Consider the following 21,213-nt stretch of genomic DNA (forward strand, 5'->3'; position numbering starts at 1 on the left):
CAGGAGGTCATTGGTGACCTTTGAGAGGGCAGTTTCCGTGGACTGTAGGGGACGGAAGCCAGATTGGAGGGAGTCGAGGAGAGAGTTGGCGTTGAGGAATTCAAGGCAGCGTGTGTAGACAACTCGTTCAAGGTGTTTGGAAAGGAATGGGAGGAGGGAGATAGGGCGATAACTAGAAGGTGAGATGGGGTCAAGAGAGGGTTTTTTTAGCATGGGAGAGACATGGGCATGTTTGAAGGTAGAGGGGAAGGAACCAGTGGAGAATGAGTGGTTGAAGATGGAAGTGACGGAGTGAGAGATTTCATGAGATGAGAGGGAATGGGGTCAGAAGCACAGGTGGCCGGAGTAGCACTTGAGAGCAGGGAGGCGAGCTCCTCTGAGGATACTGCTGGGAAGAATGGGAGAGTAGTGGAGACCGTTGAGAGCCGGGGGGTTGGAGAAGTGGGGGAGTGACTTTGGGGAGCTCAGACCTGATGGATTTAATTTTAGTAATGAAGTATAGGAGGCCAGTTTGTTGGGGGTGAGGGAAGGAGGAGGGGGAGGAACGGGGGGCCTGAGAAGGGAGTTAAATGTACGGAAGAGCTGAGGGGGATGATGGGCATGGGTGTCAATAAGACCATTTCCTGGCAGTGCTGGAATACTTTCCAGTCTATTTACCTCATCTGAGGAGGGTGTGGGAGAGCTGACAAAATCCATTCTCTGACCAGAGAAAAAGAAGGAATTATTAAAACTTGCTGCCCTAAAACTCAGTTTGGGTAAATGCGTCTCTAGTCCAATCTTCCTTCTTGCATTGCAGGAAAAGCATAATAATGGCATTTATTAAGCACTTACTGTGTGCAAAGCACTATTCTAAGCGCTGGGGAGGTTACAGGGTGACCAGGTTGTCCCACAGGGGTGCTCACAGTCTTCATCCCCATTTTACAGATGAGGTAACTGAGGTCCAGAGAAGTTAAGTAACTTGCCCAAAGTCACACAGCTGACAAGTGGCGGAGCTGGGATTTGAACCCATGACCTCTGACTCCAAAGCCCATGCTCTTTCCACTGAGCCATGCTGCTTCTCCGTTCATTACATTTCAGTCCTTCTGGATGTAGAAAATTGCAGCCTGTTCTCAACTTTGGGCATCTGTTGGAATTTGTAAGTGACCTCGGTTGAAAAGTAAACTTGAAAATTGATGTTCCTCTAGGTTGCTAATGCCGAGAGCTTCAAAGCAGCAGGTGTTCTGATATACCTAGACCGCAAAGATTTTGAACTTGTTGAAGCTAAAGTGGCAGTCTTTGGACATGTAAGTGATAAACAAATAACCCTTTTTACTCTACTCCAACTTGAAGAGTGGTGTAGTTCTATTAAGTAGCCATCTTTGGCTATTGTAAACCTTCTGAATCCTCCATCTGCTAGAACAGGCTTTCTCTTGCTGAATCTCATTCAAGTCCTCACCTGAAGGATATTGCTTTTTTTTTTTTTAATAGTATTTAAGTGCTAACCATGTGGCTGGCACTCTACTAAGCACTGGGATAGATACAAGCTAACTGCATTGCAGACAGTCCATGTCACATGTGGGGCTCAGTTAATCCCCATTTTACAGATGAGAACTGAGTCACAGAACTTGTAACTTCCCCAGGGTTACAGAGCCAAGATAAGAACCCAGGTTCTCTGATTCCCAAGTCCCACAGTCTTTCCTCTAGGCCATACTGCTTCTGTTACGTGCCTCTCCACACCCACCACTCCCAGTTCCAATCCACTCCTTACATGTATGCAGTAATGTCCGTGGAAGAACAGCAGAGAAAGTGTTCCTGCAATTGCCAGCTTCAGGGTTATGTCACTTCTGTGACCCACCCCCAAAGTCATTGGTGGCAGCAGGAACTATTTCTCCTTATCGATCCTACAGCTCTTCTTTTGCTGGGCTTCCTGAGAAGCAGTGTCATGGTAAATGATGATGATAATGGCATTTGTTAAGCACTTACTAGGTGCCAAGCACTGTTCTAATCACTGGGGAGGATACAAGGTGATCAGGTTGTCCCATGTGGGGCTCAGTTTTAATACCCATTTTCCATATGAGGTAACTGAGGCACAGAGAAGTGACTTGCCCAAAGTCACACAGCTGACAATTGGCAGAGGTGCAATTTGAACCCATGACCTCCAAGCCCATGCTCTTTCCACTGAGCCACGCTGCTTCTCTAAGTGCTCCTCTGTGTAGGTTTTGGAGTAATGGTGGCAGAGGGATGAACTGGATAATCTTTTTTCCAAATTCCCATCCAGCCTTGATCCTGTGGTGACAAGTCTGGCATAACCACAGAATGTTAAAAGAGGGGGAAAAAAAGACCAGCACAGTGTCTCCCTGGGGTCTTGAACACTGTCTAAATAGCGTTATCTCCTCTGCTGTATGTAGGGTGCATGCTCCAATTAGTGGGAGGTACTCATCCCACTGAATTGTAGAGAGAGAACCAAAGGCCCTGATACTAATTCTTTGCCAACCTTTTGTGTTTGCAAGCTTTTTTTTCCAGTTAACTAATTGGAGAAAGTTCTGATGAGGCTGAGGGACGTGGATTGGCTCTTTGGCTAAAAGCCACTAGAATTAAGTGTGGTAATGACTCAATCTTGTCCACAGGCACACCTAGGAACAGGAGATCCTTTCACACCTGGCTTTCCTTCTTTCAACCATACTCAGTTTCCTCCGTCCAAGTCCTCAGGGCTACCTAATATTCCCGTCCAAACAATCTCCAGGAGTGTTGCAGAAACACTACTCAGGTAATAAAAGTTTATATTTAATAGCAGTAATTGTGGTAAGTGCTTTCTACGTGCCAAGCACCAGAGTTGATAAAAGATAGTAAAATGGCACAACCCCTGTCCCACATGGGGCTCCCCATCCAAGAGGGAGGGGGAACAAGAATTCATGTTTTACAAAGAAACAAGCGCAGAAGGAAAGTGATTTGCTCGGTCACACCAAGCAAATGGCAGAGCGGGAATTAAAAGCCAGAACCTCTTGACTACTGGGCCTGCTTCCCTTTACAAAAGGATCATGTCTTCAGGCAGTTAGTCACTAGATACTATTGTGGTTAAAAGATTGAAAACTGAAGGACGCGTAAAGTGTCTTGCAGTTACTCTTTTGGTATTCTGAATACCACAAATCAGGGAAGGGAGGGATGCAGTGAGCCAAATTTTCAGGTGAAGGGGATTATTTCTTAGCTAAGGAAAGATCCGGGAAGAAAAAATCCTGTATCTGCATTAATCTCCAGAGAATTGCTCCATGAATGTTGAGATGGGTCATGCTGTCCTAATGTACTCTTTTTCCCCTCCAAGTCTGTAATTTCTCAAGTGCAGCCAGGTAGTCCCTACTTGAGAAACCAATCTTCTGTCAGCACGTGTGGGAAGAGACCAGCTGCTGACACTCTATAAAAGCATAACCTGCTACAATTTGCTTGCAGACAAATGGATGGAGAACCGTGTCCTCAACAGTGGGGAGATGGTCCCACATGTAAAATTAACTCACTCAAGGACAACTTTGTGAAACTTGTGGTTAACAACATGCTGGTGGAAAAGAAAATCAATAATATCTTTGGCGTTGTCAAGGGTTTTGATGAACCAGGTAAAGCTCTTTCTACTTAAAATGACTAAAAGGCAGTGAGCAAGCTGTAAGCTCTTCTCCACAAAGTTTCCTAGTTCTGCTCCTTCCTCTCTACCCTGAACCAAGCCCCTGCAGGATTCTCAGCCTAAGTAGGGAGGAAGAGTAAGTGTTCCCTATTTTTGCAGATGAGGAACCAGAAACAGTCAGGTGCCTTACCCAAGGTCCCACAGCAGGTCCTTTGGAGAACACTTTACAGTTGCTTTATGCTTTTACTCTGTTCCTGTTCTTTTGACCACCTATAATGGTCTTCATCCAGCTTAGATGCTTCTGGCATGGGCCTTCTTTCAAGGTAGAAATCCTTCTCTAGGCACCACTGAAGATCATTTCTTGACAAAGCAACAGGTGCTGAATTAGTGCATTTTACAAGTAGTCCACCTGAAGATTTTTATAACCTTCCTTCATAGCCAAATATTTCTGTGGTGGAAGAAAGGATTCCTCAGATTAAGAAATGCCCTGGACATATTACTCCCCTCCTCAAAAACCTCCAATGGCTACCGATCAATCTGCGCATCAGGCAGAAACTCCTCACCCTGGGCTTCAAGGCTCTCCATCACCTCGCCCCCTCCTACCTCACCTCCCTTCTCTCCTTCTACTGCCCAGCCCGCACCCTCCGCTCCTCCACCACTAATCTCCTCACTGTACCTCGCTCTCGCCTGTCCCGCCATCGACCCCTGGCCCACGTCATCCCCCGGGCCTGGAATGGCCTCCCTCTGCCCATCCGCCAAGCTAGCTCTCTTCCTCCCTTCAAGGCCCTGCTGAGAGCTCACCTCCTCCAGGAGGCCTTCCCAGACTGAGCCCCTTCTTTCCTCTCCCCCTCGTCCCCCTCTCCATCCCCCCGTCTTACCTCCTTCCCTTCCCCACAGCACCTGTATATATGTATATATGGTTGTACATATTTATTACTCTATTTATTTATTTATTTATTCTACTTGTACATTTCTATCCTACTTATTTTATTTTGTTGGTATGTTTGGTTCTGTTCTCTGTCTCCCCCTTTTAGAGTGTGAGCCCACTGTTGGGTAGGGACTGTCTCTATGTGATGCCAATTTGTACTTCCCAAGCGCTTAGTACAGTGCTCTGCACATAGTAAGTGCTCAATAAATACGATTGATTGATTGATTGATTAAGAGAATTGTCCTTGAGGACCACTGGACCTCTTCCTAAAATCTGCTGCAGCACTGTCCCACTAAAATAGCCAATTAACTTTCTGCTCCAAATAACACCACTGGCTTCTTTTTTTTAATCTGCTGATTACAATGAATGGAGGGCCACCTCTGTCAAAACTGGCGGGAATGTTGGCATTTAATTGCCAGGACAACTTGGTGGTAACAACTCTATCCTTGCTGGACTGGAGGGTTGGTGATAAACAATGATTCTGTCATGGGTGTGCCCTCTGAGGCTCCGCCTCTTTAGCTTCTTGCAGAAGCAAGGCTGGACTAGAGAACTCGGACTGGCTGGTAGGAGCAAAGCTACTCAATAGGCATGGCTCCGGCAGATAGGAAGCTGAGTACATAGTCATGCTTGGCCTCAAGGCCATTTGGGTCAAAGCCAGTTCCTTATAATAATTTATTTTCATAAATCAAATCTCTGAGCTGCTTCTGCACAGGGACAAGGTCCAATTCTTCTTTGCCTTAATTGGAGACACTTGGAGGTGTAGGAGTGAAGAGCCAGTGGCTCCTATCAAGTATAAATAGAAAGAGGTCATCTGTGTGCTGTTAAAGAGCAGCTCCAGTGGCATCTGCTCAACCCTACCACTTGTAACTTCTGGCACTTGTAGACTTGGGAGAGGAGCCACTTGAATGGAGGGCCCAAACAGTAGTCAGTTGGCAGACTGAAACTTCTGTTGTGTTTCCTTTGCAGATCGTTATGTTGTGGTAGGTGCTCAGAGGGATGCCTGGGGGCCTGGAGTTGCCAAATCTGGTGTAGGAACATCCCTCCTGCTGAATCTTGCCCGCACCTACTCCGATATGGTCCTAACAGGTAAAATAATAAGGCAGCCACTTCGTTTAAATGAGGCGCTACTGCATGCAGAGCATGGCAGAAGCTTGGGGGAGTAGTAGTAATAATAGTAAGCTCTTAACGAATACCACAGTAATTATGTGCCAGGCACTGTAAGGTATACACTTAGGTATGTATGCTGGAGGGTAATGGGGCGGTTGAGGGATATAAGGTGGAGCAGTGGTGCTTACTCAGGGAAGACCTGGATGTTGGGGCAAGCTGTAGTCTGTCAGATATGAAGGGAATGAGTTCCCAAGCAGTCAAGGTAATCGGGTGAGGAAAGGGGTAGATGAGCAGGGAGAGGTGGGAGAATGAGGCCCAGTGACCAGGTTAGCTTGACAGAAAGTGTGTCTAGTGGTTAAACAGTGGATAACTAGGAGAGAGCTGATGGAAGGGTCATAAAGCCTATAATCAGAGATTCTTGTTGCAGAGGAATGAGCAGGAGGAGATGTATGGTGTCTGGACTTTATTTAAAAAAAAAAAAAAAGACAAAAGTAATAGTGAGGTGTAGAACTCTAGAGGGCAGAGGCTGAAAGGGAGACTAATGCGGTAATCACGCCAGGATGTGATAAGTACCAGATTGGTGGCTGTTCAGGTAGAGGAAGGGGTGGATTCCAGAAATGCACTGGAGGAATAACAACTGTTGTAAGCACTTTCTGTATGCCAAGCACTGGGGTAGGTACAAGATAAGCAGATCAGACCAGGAGCCAGGGACTGCATCCAAGAGGGAGGGACAACAGACATTGAATCCCCATTTTACAAATTAAGAAACTAGCCTAGCGAAGCAGAGTGGCTTGCCTGAGGTCATACAACAGGCAAATGGTGTGGTGAGGATTAGAACCCAGGTCTTCTGACTACCAGGCCTGTGAACTGTAATGTCTCAGGTACAGGATTGGGAGACTGGGATGGTGAGAGTGCCAACTGAGAGGGGAAAGACAGTTATGTCCTCAGTATTTCAAACTAAAAAGACAGCTCCAAGGCAGCCTCCATTTGAACAGCCCGTCACAGTGGAAGATGAGCACCTCATAATGATATATTTTCATAATTAGTTCAGGTGGTTAGAGGTAACACAGCTTGGCCTACGTCCAACCTGATTAGCTTGTATCTACCCCAGAGCTTACTACAGTATGTGGTACATAAGTACTTAAATACCGTGGGGGGGGGGGGGCAAAAAAAACCCAAAACAGTTCAGTAGAACTAGAGCAGATGATGGACTGGCATGTTGGCCCATTTTCCCTCCCAAGCAGAGAGGCAGGAATGGAAACCGTGTATGTGTACACAGTGACTTTTGGGTACCCCTAGGCATGAGCTTGCCCAGGAAGTGGTGAGGCTGAAGACCTGTAGTGAAGTCAGGGCTTGGCATCAGCCACAAGTTTTCACAGTCCTGGGGCTGGTTCAAACTCCAAGCTAGTTACAGGACTTGCACACCCAAGGGTGGGGCCGCTGTTGTTCAGCTTGTCGATTGGCAGCTCCTTTTATTCGGGCCGAACTTGGGACTCGGCACTGTGTCCTTCCCTTCTCCTTTCTCACCAGGGTATTTTTATTTTCACCATCTTGTTCTCTTCCCTATGTGGTCTTAACTTCAGGGCTGTAAGAGTGGAACTCTAGCTTCCACTGTACTAACTCACCGAGTAGGATGTGAACTGTATTCTCGTTGCTTCCCATGATAGAAAACTAGGAACCCTTTAGTTTTTCTACAGAATCCTTTAGCCAGGGAAAGGCTGAATATCTGAAAGACTTTGAATTGAAAACATAATAGGTTCTGAGCATCTGCAGCTGCTACACTGAAGACTGGAATTTTTTTTTTTCTATTCCATGGAAGGAGGGTACAAACCTAGAAGAAGCATTGTCTTTGCCAGCTGGAGTGCTGGAGAGTTTGGATCTGTTGGTGCCACTGAATGGCTAGAGGTATGGCATCACCATCTGTCTTGCTCATCTGATAGTAGTCTGTGTCTCTCCCCTGCCCTCTCAAAAGAAATCGCTCCCCCTCTAACCCTGCATTGTTTGCTGTTTACTCAGGGCTACCTTTCTACCCTTCACTTGAAGGCCTTCACGTACATCAACCTGGATTCTGCTGTAGTTGGTAAGTTCCAGATGTTTCAACTTCTGTTGGAGTCGGTACTGCTGTGTCCTTAAGAAACCAGCATCCTTTCCAGACTCCATGGAATGGATGTTGGAAAGTACAGACTGTATTTCAGTTGGACACCGGCTTTATCCTTAAGCTGTTTGGGATAACAGAAAGGTGGTTTTAAAAAGCTACTGAGACCGAATATTTGGAGCTCTGGGTGAAATTCTGTTTAGCATTGTATCAACTGGGTGAACTTAATACTTCAGCCAAAAAAAGAGTGGTGTGGGGTGGGGAACAATCACTCTAACATCAGAAAAGACATTAGGCATCCCTGGATTTTTTTGCCACTTTAACTCTTTGACCCATGTGCCCATCATCATTCATTTTGTCTCTTTAAGGTGAATAACTAGACCCTAGACTTAGATCATTTGGCTGTTCTTACTAGGCCTGCCGTTCCTCTGAGTGGTAGAATAAACATTTAGAAATGGGAAAGTTGCTGTAAATTCCCTCTGGAAGCTCAGAACTAATGCTGCATCCTTTCACAGGTGATAGAAACTTCAAAGTTTCTGCCAGTCCTATGTTGTACACTCTGCTGGAGAAAACTATGCAAGAGGTAAGTCTCATGGCCTCAGAACATATGACTTGGTTCTGTTTGCTTTCTCAACTAAATAAACCTCTAGTATGTGCTAGATATAATCTGCAAGTAGCTATGACAAAGAGGAAAGCTTGCCAAAATGGGAAGAAGTTCATTTAAAACCATAAATCTCAAGACTCTGACTCATCCTTTGGAAGTAATGGTTGAATTATTGAACTTGTCTAAGGAACAAGCAATATTCCAGTGACTCCTACTTTCCTTTCAAAATGGTGCAGTGGATCATTCCAGTATTTTCTGTAGGTCCTTCCCTGCAAAGGGAAACAAGACAGAGGAGGGAAGAAAGAACAGGAGGGTGGAAAGGGACTGGAGGATAGGTGGTATTGACACTTTTTTCCCCCAAGTAGATGACATTGGGATTGATTTACGATATTGAAAAACAAATGTGGCTCTGATAGCCCTTGGAGATTTGACGTGAGTTTCTAAAGGCAACGAGTAGTTAGGGGAAGGGGAGAATTCATGTAATGGCAGGGAAGTAGAGAGTTGATGGAACTAGGTGAGGGACAGTGAGACAAAAGCAGCAAAGTTCTCTTGCTCTTTCCAGTCTTGTGCTCTGCCCCACTTCATTTCCCTTACTAAAGGTTGCTGAGAGAAAGCAAATGACAAGAGCAGATCCTGACAGTGAACTTACAAAGAGTGTCTGCTGGGGAGGCTTGGAGAATTACCTCCACCTAAAACATTTCTGTAATCTCATTTTTTTCAAGGCTGCGGCCTAAGAGTTAAAGCATAGGCCTGAAAGTCAGCAGACATGGGTTCTAATCTCTGCTCTGTCTCTTGTCTGCTGTGTAAGCTTGGGCAAGTCCCTTCGCTTATCTGTGCCTGTTACCTCATCTGTAAAATAGGAATTAAAAACTGAGCCCCGTGGAGGGGGAAGGAACAGACACTATGTTAATCAATTGTAGTGAGACCTTATTCTGTGCAGAGCATTGTACTACGTGCTTGGGAGAGTACAATACAGTAGAATTAGCAGTCAAGTTCCCAGCACAAAATGAGTTTACCAGATTAACTTGTATCTTGCTCAGTGTTTAGTACAGTGCCTGGCCCATAAGTACTTAAATACCATTAAAAAAAAAATCCCACAGTGCATTCCTTAACTTCCCATGCTTTGGTGGAGGGGTTGTCTTGTGCGGTTGGGGTTGTGGGGTAGCCTGCTTAAAATAAGCACATGCTCTGCCGGGGTCTTCCCTTGGAAAACATATCAGCACATAGAACCATAGGTCATGGTCAACCTGCTGTTCGTTGCAGACAGGCAGAAGATCTAGGTAGCAGAGCAAATATTAAGCAGGTGCAGGTTGTGGGGTGGTCAGTGAAAGGAATGGCCTAGAAACTGAAGATTGGAAGGTTAAAACTAGAAGGAGGGGAATCTAGTCTTCCCACTTCATTGCAATTTCAGGAGCCATCTGAGGGAAAGGATTGGGCCCCCTTACTAATAGGGAAGGAGTAGTGTGTGGTGTAACTGGAGAACGTTATGTAAAAGGAACAGGTGTGAGGCGATCTAAGGTGTTGTGAGGGATAGTTGGAAAGGATCAGAATTTTCTAACTTTTTTTTTTATTTAGCTGCTGTAGGGCTTTATGTAATCATTGGGTCAAAATGCCCCATCAGGAAAGCCCATTTACACTAGAACATGTTACTTCCGGAGGCACGGACTAGCCACTCCTCTTCCTGTCCGGGATTTAGCCACTTGAGCAATGGACAGACAACTGAAGCAGTTCCAACTTCCTGACTTGGAACATTCAGATAGTATTTTATGTGGTGCAAGCTATAGAATACACATAGTAAGCCCCTTTAAAGCAGCTCTTGCTAGGGAACACCGAAACAGAAAGGACAAGTTGGTCAATAGGGGAAGTGAATTACTGAAATTCAGGGCCCAGCAGGAAACCTGAGCATAAAGTAAAACTTGCCTGACTTAGTACGTCCCCATTAGATTGTACTCTTAGAGGAGAGACCATTTTATTAGTGCCCTCAGTCTGTTGAATGAATTAATTTGTAGAGACCATGAAGTGTATTGTCCAACATTCAGGGGTGGAAGGGCAAGTTCAAGTTGCGGTACTTAGCTCAGATGCTAACTTTATGTTTTTGACCCATAGGTAAAATATCCAAGTGGATCTTTTCTCTTCAGAGACACCGACTGGGTAAAGGAAGTGTAAGTTTAAATACTAAAGGTTTTCAAAGAAGGTCAAGCACAAGCACCTGATATCACTAGGGGCTGGGGGTCTGTGTTTCGTTTTGTTGGTTTTTTTTGTATTTTTTGGTGGGTGGGGGAATGAAGTTGAATAACTTATAACTGATCATTCTGGTTTCCTGGCAGTGACCCACTTTCTCTGGATAATGCTGCATTTCCTTTCATCGCATATTCCGGAATCCCAGCTGTTTCATTCTCTTTCTGTGGGGTAGGTGTTAGATTCCCTTGAAATAGTGTGCTAATGGGCCTTAAATTGGGGACATCTTTCAGTCTTTCCCCCACAAAGCCTGTGCAATTTCTTTCCACTCCAATGTAGAGCCACATATAGTAAGCATGGTGGGCTGCTACTATCAACTGCATTACTAGGTACTTTTCCTCCACTGGAAAGCCAGTACCCTTTTCAGGGATTATTTATTATTATTAATAATAACCATCACCATATAAAGCATTTATGTGCCAAGCACTAGGAATACAAGATAAGGACCCACATGAGGCTCAGACTAAAGAACAACAAATATAAGATGAGGTAACTGAGACACAGAGAAATGACTGGCCCAAGTTCACACAGCAGGTAAATGGTGGATCTGGGAATAGAACCCAGGTCCTCTGATTCCCCTGCCTGTGCCCTTTTCACTAGGTCATGCTCCTTCTCTAAACAGCATGGTTTGAGCAGCCTAGTTTTGCTCGTCTGGTTTAACTCTAGAAGCAAACCGTTTCACGACGTCCCCCCCAAACCCCCAACATGCCTAGGGATCCATATATCCAAAAGATAGGTGGCTTCAATACTGTCAACCTCACATTCTTGCAAATATTGAGACATTTTTCCGATCTAATTTTAGGATAAAAAGTACCCATATTTGGGCACCAAACTGGATACTCTGGATAAGCTGAAGTCCCTCCCCAATCTGAACAGCTTGATGCGAGCAGCTGCAGAAGTAGCTGGTCAGATGATGATCAGGCTCACCCATGACCACGAGTTGTACCTGGACTACGAGAGATACAACGAAGAGCTGCTTAAATTCATCAAGGCGTTTACTCCATTCAGACAGGAAATCAAGGTGAGTGTTAGCCAGAGTTTTGGAAAACTAACCTCTGTGTCCTAAGGGTCAGATTCCTCTGTCAAGTTGAGTAACTCTGGCCCTCCCCAGAGGATTCAAACATCCGTAAGACCTCTTGAAGCTGGAAGGGGTGATATACTAATTGACACACAAGCCCTGGGAAACCCTCAGGGTATTGGGATCAGAGACCCCATCCTGAACCAGGGTGTGTAGTTTTTTTTTTTTTTTTTTTTTGGTTTTTTGTTTAGTTTTTTTGGTGGTGGCTTTTTTTTTTTTAATGGAAGTGCTTACTATGTGTTGAACAGTGTTCTAAGCACGGGTAGGTTAAAGACACAGTCCCTGTCCCACATTCCCACCTGGGGCTCACAGTCTGGGAGGGAAAACAGGTATCCCCATTTTACAGTTGAGGGAACAGAGGCACAGTGAAGTGACTTGCCCAAGGTCACACAGGAAGCCATTGGCAGTCTTCGAGACTGTAGCCTGGTGTGGGCATGGATTCTCTCTTTATTGCTGAATTGTACTTTCCAAGTGCTTGCTCTGCCAATTGTAAGCTGTGTGACTTTGGGCAAGTCATTTAACTTCTCTGTGCCTGTTAGCTCATCTGTAAAATGGGGGTGAAGACTGTGAGCCCCACGTGGGACAATCTGATCACCTTGTATCCTCCCCAGCGCTTAGAACAGTGCTTTGCACATAGTAAGCATTTAACAAATGCCATTATTATTATTATTATTATTATTATTATTACAGTGCTCTGCACACTGTAAGTGATCAAATACGATTGAATGAATGAACCCAGGTCCTTCTGACACTCAGGCCCATGCTTTCTATCCCACATTCTCATGTCTCACTCTCACTTGTACAAGAACTCAGGCTTTCCTTCCCAGGACCTTCTGAATCAGAAGTTGGAGCAGATCTCTACCCACTGCCCACAAGTATCCAGATCAAATCAAGGGCTCTCAGGAACCGGAGTCCTATCCAGGGGTTATACCTTTTTTCCCCTCTCTGTGCTGGGAGTAGATCTCCCAGAGCAACAGAATTTACCTATCCACAGAGGACACTAAGCCTTATGGTTTATCCAAACTACAAAGTACAGCAACAATGCCGGGACACCACCACCACCATCTATATACATTACCTTGCTTGAGGAGACCCCAGAAGTACAAGCTGGAGAATCCTTTACTCAACACTGTTGACTGGCTCTTTTATGGTGGGGAGAGCGTTTAAGTGCTTACTATGTGCCAGGCACTGTACTGAGTGCTAGGGTACATATCAGTTTGAGCACAATCCTTGTCCCATAGGGGCTCACAGTATTAATCCCCATTTTACAGATGTTAAGTGAGGCACATTGAGGTGACTTGCCTAAGAGCAAACAGCAGTGATGGAGCTGGGATTAGAGCTCAGGTTCTCTTCCAGCCTCTTTCCACTTGGCCCCTTATGTTGTTCCACGATCCTTGGGGGATGAAGGCTTTGCCACTTGTCTGCTGTGTGACCTTGGGCAAGCCACTTCACTTGTCTGTGCCTGTTACCTCATCTGTTACCTCATCATTTTGTTGCAAATTTGTACTTCCCAAGCTCTTAGTACAGTGCTCTGCACATAGTAAGCGCTCAATAAATACGATTGATCTGGAAAATGGGGGTCGAGACAGTCCCATATGGGTCAGCTTGATTACCTTGTATCTACCCCAGCGCTTAGAACAGTGCTTGGCCCATAGTAAGCGCTTGACAAATACCATTATTAGCTCTCTGCTTTTCAAAATGCAGACCAAGTACTTAGTTCTTGCCACCCTGTTACTGTATTTGGAAAGCTACCCCTATTAATTCTGGAAGTGGCAAAACTTTAATATCTCTGCATAAATAAGGGTGTCTTTAAATTTCCAGTAAATGGTTCAGGGCTGGTGTGCTTGGGAACAGTGAAATATTGCTTTGGTGGCTGAAAATGCTGTCAGTGCCCTGATAGAGGTGCAAAGAAGTAGTATCACGGATCTCTGTGTCTAGACATGTTCACTGTTACACTGTGTAAATACCAATAAGGTGCTAGAAGTCTTGATCTACCTCTTCAACTTGTAAGTAGAAGTGTGCTGAAGTCCAGCAATTGATTGATTACCAGGATGGGGAGTGGGTCTGTTACCGCTTTGCGCTAGAATCACTTGTGCAACTGAATTTGCCAAGCAGATGGGACTAACCTAAGAACAGGCCATGCTCTTTTCAAAAGCCTTCTTCGTAACTGAGCTGTCATCTTCTTTCCACTTCAGGCCCTGGGTTTGAGTTTACAGTGGCTGTACTCTGCTCGTGGTGACTTTGTTAGGGCGACTACTGCCCTGACCACTGACTTCCAGAACGCTGAGAGTGAAAACAAGTTCATTACCCGACTGATCAATGACCGCATCATGAAAGTGAGTAACTCATGCCTGGATCACTAAGACAAGGAAACTGATCTCTTGGGTGGGTGGATGGGGGGGAATGCCATTCATTTTTGGTCAGAAACAGCCCTTTTTTCTATCCAACTGGACTGCTAAAAATGAAACCTTCAAATACTCTGCAGGTGTGGGGGAACTCTTTTCAGGGTGGCTGTCAACCTGGGATTGCTTAATTGCAGGGTGGCATGCTTAAGGTGCTTGAATTTGCTAATTGGGTGACTGTGTCATTCTCATTTTGAGCCAGTACCACTTTATTTTGTTACCCTCTCTGCTCCTCACACTCAATCTTAAATTGAGTAATCTGTGGGGCCCATTCGTGGGCCCCATCAGTTTCACAAATAGCATCTGTCATTCTGTGGGTATTGAAACCCTTTGTGTGTGTAGAATGCTGTCTTAGGAACTATAAGGAAAACTGAGAGAACAGAATAATCCCTGCTTAAGGTGCTTACCACCTAGCTGAGGGTGGAAGGGACTGCACTAATAAAACCACAGAAACATTCGCCTGTAACAGCTGTAGATCATACATGGACAGAGCCCCTCTACAGGGCTCAAAGGTCAATAATATAAATAACCAGAACACTTAACCAGGTGGGTTGATGAGAGCTCTCTAGCTACACATGAAAGAGTGGAGGGTATTAAGGAGATGCATGATCAAAATGAGAAAATTCTTCACACAAGCCTCTGACACCTATTTGGCTTGTCTGAGCTGGAGTGATAAGGAGTCTTAGTACATCCTGCTGCCAGGTGCAGGGTAGAAAAGAAATTGGAGGTGGTGGGTGTGTAGGGGGTATTTATTGAGCACTTTGAGCAGAGCACTGTACCTGCCTTAAAGGCACTTGGGAAAGGATATAATATAAAACACCTTCCCTGTTCTCAGTGAGTTTAGTCTAGAGGGAGAGACAGACTTTAATATAAGTAAACTACGGCTATGTACCTAAGTGCTGTGGGGCTGGGAGGGGGCATTAATAAAGGGAGCAAGTCAGACTGATGCAGAAGGGAATGGAAGAAAAGTCTTAATCAAAGAAGGCCTCTTGAAGGAGATGTACCTTCAGTAACGCTTTGAAGGGCAGGGGAAGTAATGTGTGTGCGCGCACATCCCAAGGGCAAGGATAATGGGAATGGAGGAGGTGGCCTGGGACCTTCCTCTCCCTCACTCCTGGGGGCCCACTCACCTCGGGGGGGTGGGGAGGGGGAAATGGAGTTCCTGACTGTGCTCCTCTTAACTGGGGACACTTCAGCATTTGAAATGGCAGGCACATCTAGTAATGACTTGGACTTAATGTGTCTCCTGTCCTTCTCTCCAACTCCCCTCAGGTGGAATACTACTTTCTCTCCCCCTATGTCTCGCCAAAGGATACTCCCTTCCGTCATATCTTCTGGGGCTCAGGCTCTCATACTCTGTCAGCTCTGATAGAACATCTGGATCTTCTGAAGAGAAAAGATGACGCCTTCAACGAAACCCTGTTCAGAAACCAAATGGCCCTCGCTACCTGGACTATCCAAGGGGTGGCTAACGCTCTATCTGGTGATATTTGGGACATAGATAATGAGTTTTAGTTGAAATATGGACTCCTGCGCCAAGAACAGGAACAGGGCAGCTCAGTCCCCAACCACTTTTTTTTTTTTTTTTTTTGAGCTGAAACACTTTTTCCAGTAGAGCTGCAAAAGATTGATAACTGACTTGACTTCTGCCCATTTTGGTACAAGGATGTTGCAAGGCTGCTGCTGCTGCTCCTAGCACAGTGCAGATGCATACAATGCAGGTAATTCTACTTCTGGTTTAATGTTGGTATTCTTGCTATACTGAACTCAAATCAAAATCACTTGGAAAACTCTGTTAGGTTATCCTCTCCTGGTCAGCCCGAAAGATCAAAAGTTACCTCTTTCCTGTTACACTTGAGCAGAGTCTTAGAAATTTAAGACCTGTGACTTCCTCAGACTTTAGGGCCAGGGTTAACTGTGATCTCTAAAGGGTAAATGGGGATAAGGATGGCCACTACCAGGGGTACAAAGTGTTGGCCGGTGTCCTGCTCTTTCCCTCTTCAGTTGCCATTAAGCAGAATACTGGGTTACAAAATGTGAACCTCAATGACAAATGTCTAACTCTTCTGAACAGACACGTAGTCTTGTCTCAACTACGGAAGAGAAAAGCAACTTTAACTCAGGAAGGAACCATGGCTTCTCTTCCTGCCAACAAGGTCTGAAATAATAGGTGACCCTCAGCTGGTATATTAACAACTCGGAAACCCCACATCATGATTAACAACTTGGAAACCCTACATCGTGGCAGCCTCCATTGTGTGAGGTAAAGGTTTCATAAGAAGGTCATTAAAAGATCAGAAGCCAGACGTTTTTTTTTTTCTTTGCCTTAATTTCTAGTCTTCCCTCCCTGCCCCGGCCCCGCAAGAAACTTGGCTTAAGAGAAAGAAATCCTTTGGACCACACCAGTTTTATATCCACCTTTATTTCAGATCCTGTTGCTCAGCTTGTCAAATCCTTAAAATACACACTTGCCAAACTTTGGCCAAAATATTAAAACCTCATGAGGAAAATGTTTCCATCATTTGGCACTGAGATATTTATTTTGTTTATTTATTTATCAGTGACAGAGTTCACTATAAATGGTGTTTCATTTTTTTATAGAAGATAATTATCGGAAGCAGTGCCTTCCATAATTATGACAGTTATACTGTCGTTTTTTTAATGAAAGCAGCATCTGCTATTAAAAGCGAACGGATACTGGAAGTCTTGCATTGAGTCTCAATTTACGGGTCAGCAGTGTCAAACTACTGAGACTAGCCAAGCACAGAATTTTTTAGCTTGTAATTCCAGTTGCTTAGGGGAGCAAAAAGTCAAGTAATCCGACTGGAAGTCGGCTCCTTTGCAACCGAAGATGCTCCTGCTGGTGCTGTGTTGAGCATAGCCAGATGTGAACCCCGGGTTGCCCGTAAAGCGTTGAGTGGGGTGAAACCGCAGCCGACTGGCTGGGGCTATTTCAGATCAGTGCAAAATTTCCAGTACCTATATCACGAACCTAAGTCGCATTATCGGGAGCAGTGTCTTCCATAATGAATAAAGAACAAGGTAGCTTTTGCCTACCAAGGTGTTTAATATCGGAGACAGTGATCTCCATATGTCACACTAAGGGTGTACATAATTATCGGGAACAGTGTTTCCCATAATTTTCTTCATGCAATGACATCTGCAAGGCTTGAAGATCGTTAGTATCTAACATGTATTCTCAGCTTCCTGCAATTGTCTCTCCGCCCTTTATTCTCTTGCAGAAGCATGCTTTTGTAATCTGCACTCCTCGTAGGCAAGTACTCAACCATTGTAAAACTAAAACTGTTTCAGAATTGCTGGGTTTTTCTTTAATGTGGGATTTTTCTTTTGTTTCTTTGCACTTGCGTCGCTGTGACTTCTCTAGATGTTATGTTGATCCTGGGATAGGTAGTACTATGTTTATAATGTAAGCTGTCAGTGAACAAGTTTGCTCCAATGCTTTCCTTCGCACTTGAATATGTTCCTCGTTAAACTGGTTCAGATGTTTCAAAACTCAGTACTAGCTCCGCAGTGGGGAGGGGACGAGAGAGGCTCACGGCTTCGCTGAAACTTCTCGCCAAACACACAGCGATGGCGCTTGAATGGACACCTGAGTCGGCCAAGCCGATCTCTGACCCCGGGCCTGCGTTACTCTTGGTGAGCCGCTATTCTAAAACTACCCGGTCAGAATTGATCCCAACTATCCCCTGGAAAGTGACGGAATCCACATCTCTTATGAAAGCTGAATCCAGAAACTACTAAATGTCCCTGTTTCCAATTGGTGCCTCCCCACTGTTGAATCTTGGAACACAGGGGACTCGACTCTTGGGTGGTGGGCATTTCAAGGCCCTTGGTGGTCCTTATGACAAAGGTAGGGCTACCATTTCATCCTCTAGACTAGTGAGCGGCCCTGGTTCTAGCTTCCAAGTAGTAGTAGGCATATTTTGTCCCCTCATAGGTGTGACCCGCTCTCAAGGGACCAGCTGCAGATTGAAATGAGACGGACTTGCATGTTCCTGGGTGTAACTCATGTAGACTCAATCTCGTCAGGTGGTGATTGGACTTGATTTATTTCTTGCGTTATGACAAACTGTTACTCAAGCTTCAGCCTTTCCAATCACAGGGCCTTAGTATCAGTTGGTGGGCCCTTGTCTCAGCCTCAAGTATCTTGTGCCTATCTCTAGCGTGAATATCGGTATTCTCTGCTCATCCCCCAAATGATCCTACCTTTTTAATACTTATCCCATGATTGTATCTGCTCTCTAACTTTTGGTGTGTGATCGTGGGTATCGTGTAATATTCAGCTGTATCTCTGGAGCACATATCCCTGTTCTTGTACCAGTCTTTGGCAGGTAAGTGTGGAACTTTAAGGTTCCTACTTAACCTGTTGTCTGATTAAATAAAAATGCTTGAAAACAACTTCTGGGTTCTTATTGCTGATGTATTAAACACTTAGTATTGATCATTTGTGGGGTATATTAAATCATATTTATTGAGCACTTACTGTGTGCAGAGCACTGTACTAAGTGCTAGAGTACTTACTGTGGGCAGAGAACTATACTAAACTAGGAAAAGTATATGTGATCTAACTTGTATTTATTGAGCACTTACTGTGTGCAAAGATATGTACTAAGTGCTTGGGAGAGTACAATATAACATCATATATAACATCTTTTAGACTGTGAGCCCACTGTTGGGTAGGGACTGTATATGTTGCCAACTTGTACTTCCCAAGCGCTTAGTGCAGTGCTCTGTACACAGTAAGCGCTCAATAAATACAATTGATCAGGCACATTCTCTGCCCACAATGAGCTCACAGACCTTTGTGGACATGATCCCTGCCCTCAAAGAGCTTGTGAGAATTAGGGGTCAGCACAAGAAAATAACTTAAAATTGGGACAGTCCAGGCTCATGAGGGCCTCACTGCCTATGGGGAAAGGCACCTGTGTAGACAGTTTTGAAGACTAAAAATGGCTAAACAGTATTTGGAGGTGGAAGTCTTGCCCCACTCTGACAGCTGCATGCTCTGCCACAAAAATAAGCTTGTGGAGTTGGAAAGGATTCAAAAAGAGCAAAAGCATCAAATAATGGGAAGCAGTGATCTGTTCCATAAAAATGAAAATATTCAGTCCCCTTGAGCCACTCCATTTAAGCAGTTGGAGTACAAGTTAGGAGTCATCCCTATTCATTCATCAATCATATTGAGTGCTTAGTGTGCAAAGGACTGAACTAAGTAGTTGGGAGACTATGATATAAGGCACATTCCCTGTCCACAACAAGGTTACCCTGTGCTCAACGTGCTTAAAATCTAAAAGCAGTGTGGCTGAGTAGGAAAGAGCCCGGGCTTTGGAGTCAGGTCATGGGTTCAAATCCTGCCTCCGCCAATTGTCAGCTGTGTGACTTTGGGCAAGTCACTTAACTTCTCTGTGCCTGTTACCTTATCTGTAAAATGGGGATTAAGACCATGAACCCCACGAGGGACAACCTGATCACCTTGTAACCTCCCCAGTGCTTAAAACAGTGCTTTGCACATAGTAAGCGCTTAATAAATGCCATTACTATTATTAGAAGAGTGAGGAGAGTGTAGGACAAATGCAGGGAGGAGTGATTGAACAATACACCAAAAGCCATAGTGGTCTCTAAATCCCAATCCAGGAATGAGTTTAAATGACAATAGGAGCAGCATGGCTTAGGGGAAAGAGCAAGGAGTTGGGAGTCATGGGTTCTAATTCTGGCTCCGCCACTTATCAGCTGTGTGACTTTGGGCAAGTCACTTCTCTGCGCCTCAGTTACCTTGTCTGTAAAGTGGGGATTAAGACTCTGAGCCCCACGTGGAACAACCTGATTACCTTGTATTTGCCCCAGTGCTTAGAACAGTGCTTGGAATGTAGTAAGGGCTTAACTAATACCATCATCATAATTAAATGTCTTTTTCTCAGTGGAGGCAGCAGTGGCCTTGTGGTTGTTGAAGGGGCTTTCAGACTTAAACTTCTGCTTGTAAACACAGCTGACTTTCCTTGAATGTCTCTCTGCTTCTAGATTTAGGAACAGCAGCAGGAAGATGCTCGCTTCCTCATGTAGCCGTCCAGATCAGTGTGATTGTCTCTCCTCCACCTTCCCCTCCAGGGACTACAGCCCCAAGAGCCAGCCCAGAGCACCGGCATTTCCTTCCATAGTCAATCTCCCCGGCTTGGTACCCCGATGGCTTGTGAAGCTGACAGGTGGTCTTGTCCTACCTTAGAAACCAGGTAAAATTTGAAAACATGTCGAAGTGGTGACAGTTGGATTAACCAGACTATAAAGCAGCATGTCAATATGCCAGGAGGGAGAAAGATATGACTTTTGTTAGATTGGATGCCAGAACCCAGTTGTACTTTCCAGGCACTTAGTACAGTGCTCTGCACACAGTAAGTGCTCAGTTAATACAATTGAGTGAAATGAATGAATGAATTTGGGTAGGGTTTGGACAAGTCACTTCTCTGGACCTCTCGCCCACTGTTGGGTAGGGACTGTCTCTATGTGTTGCCAATTTGTACTTCCCAAGCGCTTAGTACAGTGCTCTGCACATAGTAAGCGCTCAATAAATACAATTGATTGATTGATTGGACCTCAGTTACCTCCTCTTTAAAATGGGGATTAAGACTGTGAGCCCCACATGGGACAACCTGATCACCTTGTATCATCCCCAGTGCTTAGAACAGTGCATGGCACATAGTAAGCACTTAACAAATACCATTATTATCATTATTAGGGGGTAGAAATGGGGATGGCAGATGAGGCAAAAAAATTAGGAAGGTAGGGCAAGAATCCATGACCCCCCCCCCAACTTGAGAGCCAGTCAAATGCAGTAGGAGTCTTGCATGGGCAGAGTGCTGTTTTAAGAACCTGGGAACAGGATTAGCGGATGGCATAAAACATTCTGTGGTCAGTAGATGGACCTAGAATACCAGATTCATGTTTTCACATGGTACAAACCTGTTTTTCCTGGAGTGCAATTGGAAACAACTCCTTTACTCTTCTATGGTCCAAGGCTCCCAGTGGGTTCTCTGACACAGAGGTCATTACCTGTCCTAATATCACAAAATTATCGTTCATCCTGAAGTGGCAGCAAGATGGGTCCTTTCACCAGGACACAAGTAGGTTCCAAAGAGATTGGGGTCTATTTTTTTTTT

At 44.9% G+C, this 21,213-nt stretch overlaps 1 protein-coding gene across 2 annotated transcripts in view; it reads left to right on the forward strand.

Annotated features, from left to right (window-relative positions):
- TFRC (transferrin receptor) overlaps window positions 1-18,460 on the forward strand; it is a 33,170-nt gene extending 14,710 nt beyond the window's left edge. For both annotated transcript variants that reach the window (XM_038745905.1, XM_038745985.1), the window contains exons 8-19: window positions 1,185-1,283; window positions 2,607-2,746; window positions 3,424-3,584; window positions 5,484-5,603; window positions 7,444-7,529; window positions 7,641-7,704; window positions 8,235-8,302; window positions 10,430-10,485; window positions 10,651-10,732; window positions 11,364-11,582; window positions 13,835-13,975; window positions 15,314-18,460. In XM_038745905.1, coding sequence (XP_038601833.1) covers window positions 1,185-1,283; window positions 2,607-2,746; window positions 3,424-3,584; window positions 5,484-5,603; window positions 7,444-7,529; window positions 7,641-7,704; window positions 8,235-8,302; window positions 10,430-10,485; window positions 10,651-10,732; window positions 11,364-11,582; window positions 13,835-13,975; window positions 15,314-15,556 — 1,479 coding nt within the window. In that variant the 3' untranslated portion in view covers window positions 15,557-18,460. The remainder of the gene's footprint in view (window positions 1-1,184; window positions 1,284-2,606; window positions 2,747-3,423; window positions 3,585-5,483; window positions 5,604-7,443; window positions 7,530-7,640; window positions 7,705-8,234; window positions 8,303-10,429; window positions 10,486-10,650; window positions 10,733-11,363; window positions 11,583-13,834; window positions 13,976-15,313) is intronic.
- Window positions 18,461-21,213: the final 2,753 nt, after the last annotated feature.

The sequence above is a fragment of the Tachyglossus aculeatus genome, chromosome 1 (assembly GCF_015852505.1).
Source record: "Tachyglossus aculeatus isolate mTacAcu1 chromosome 1, mTacAcu1.pri, whole genome shotgun sequence".
Classification (NCBI taxonomy): domain Eukaryota; kingdom Metazoa; phylum Chordata; class Mammalia; order Monotremata; family Tachyglossidae; genus Tachyglossus; species Tachyglossus aculeatus.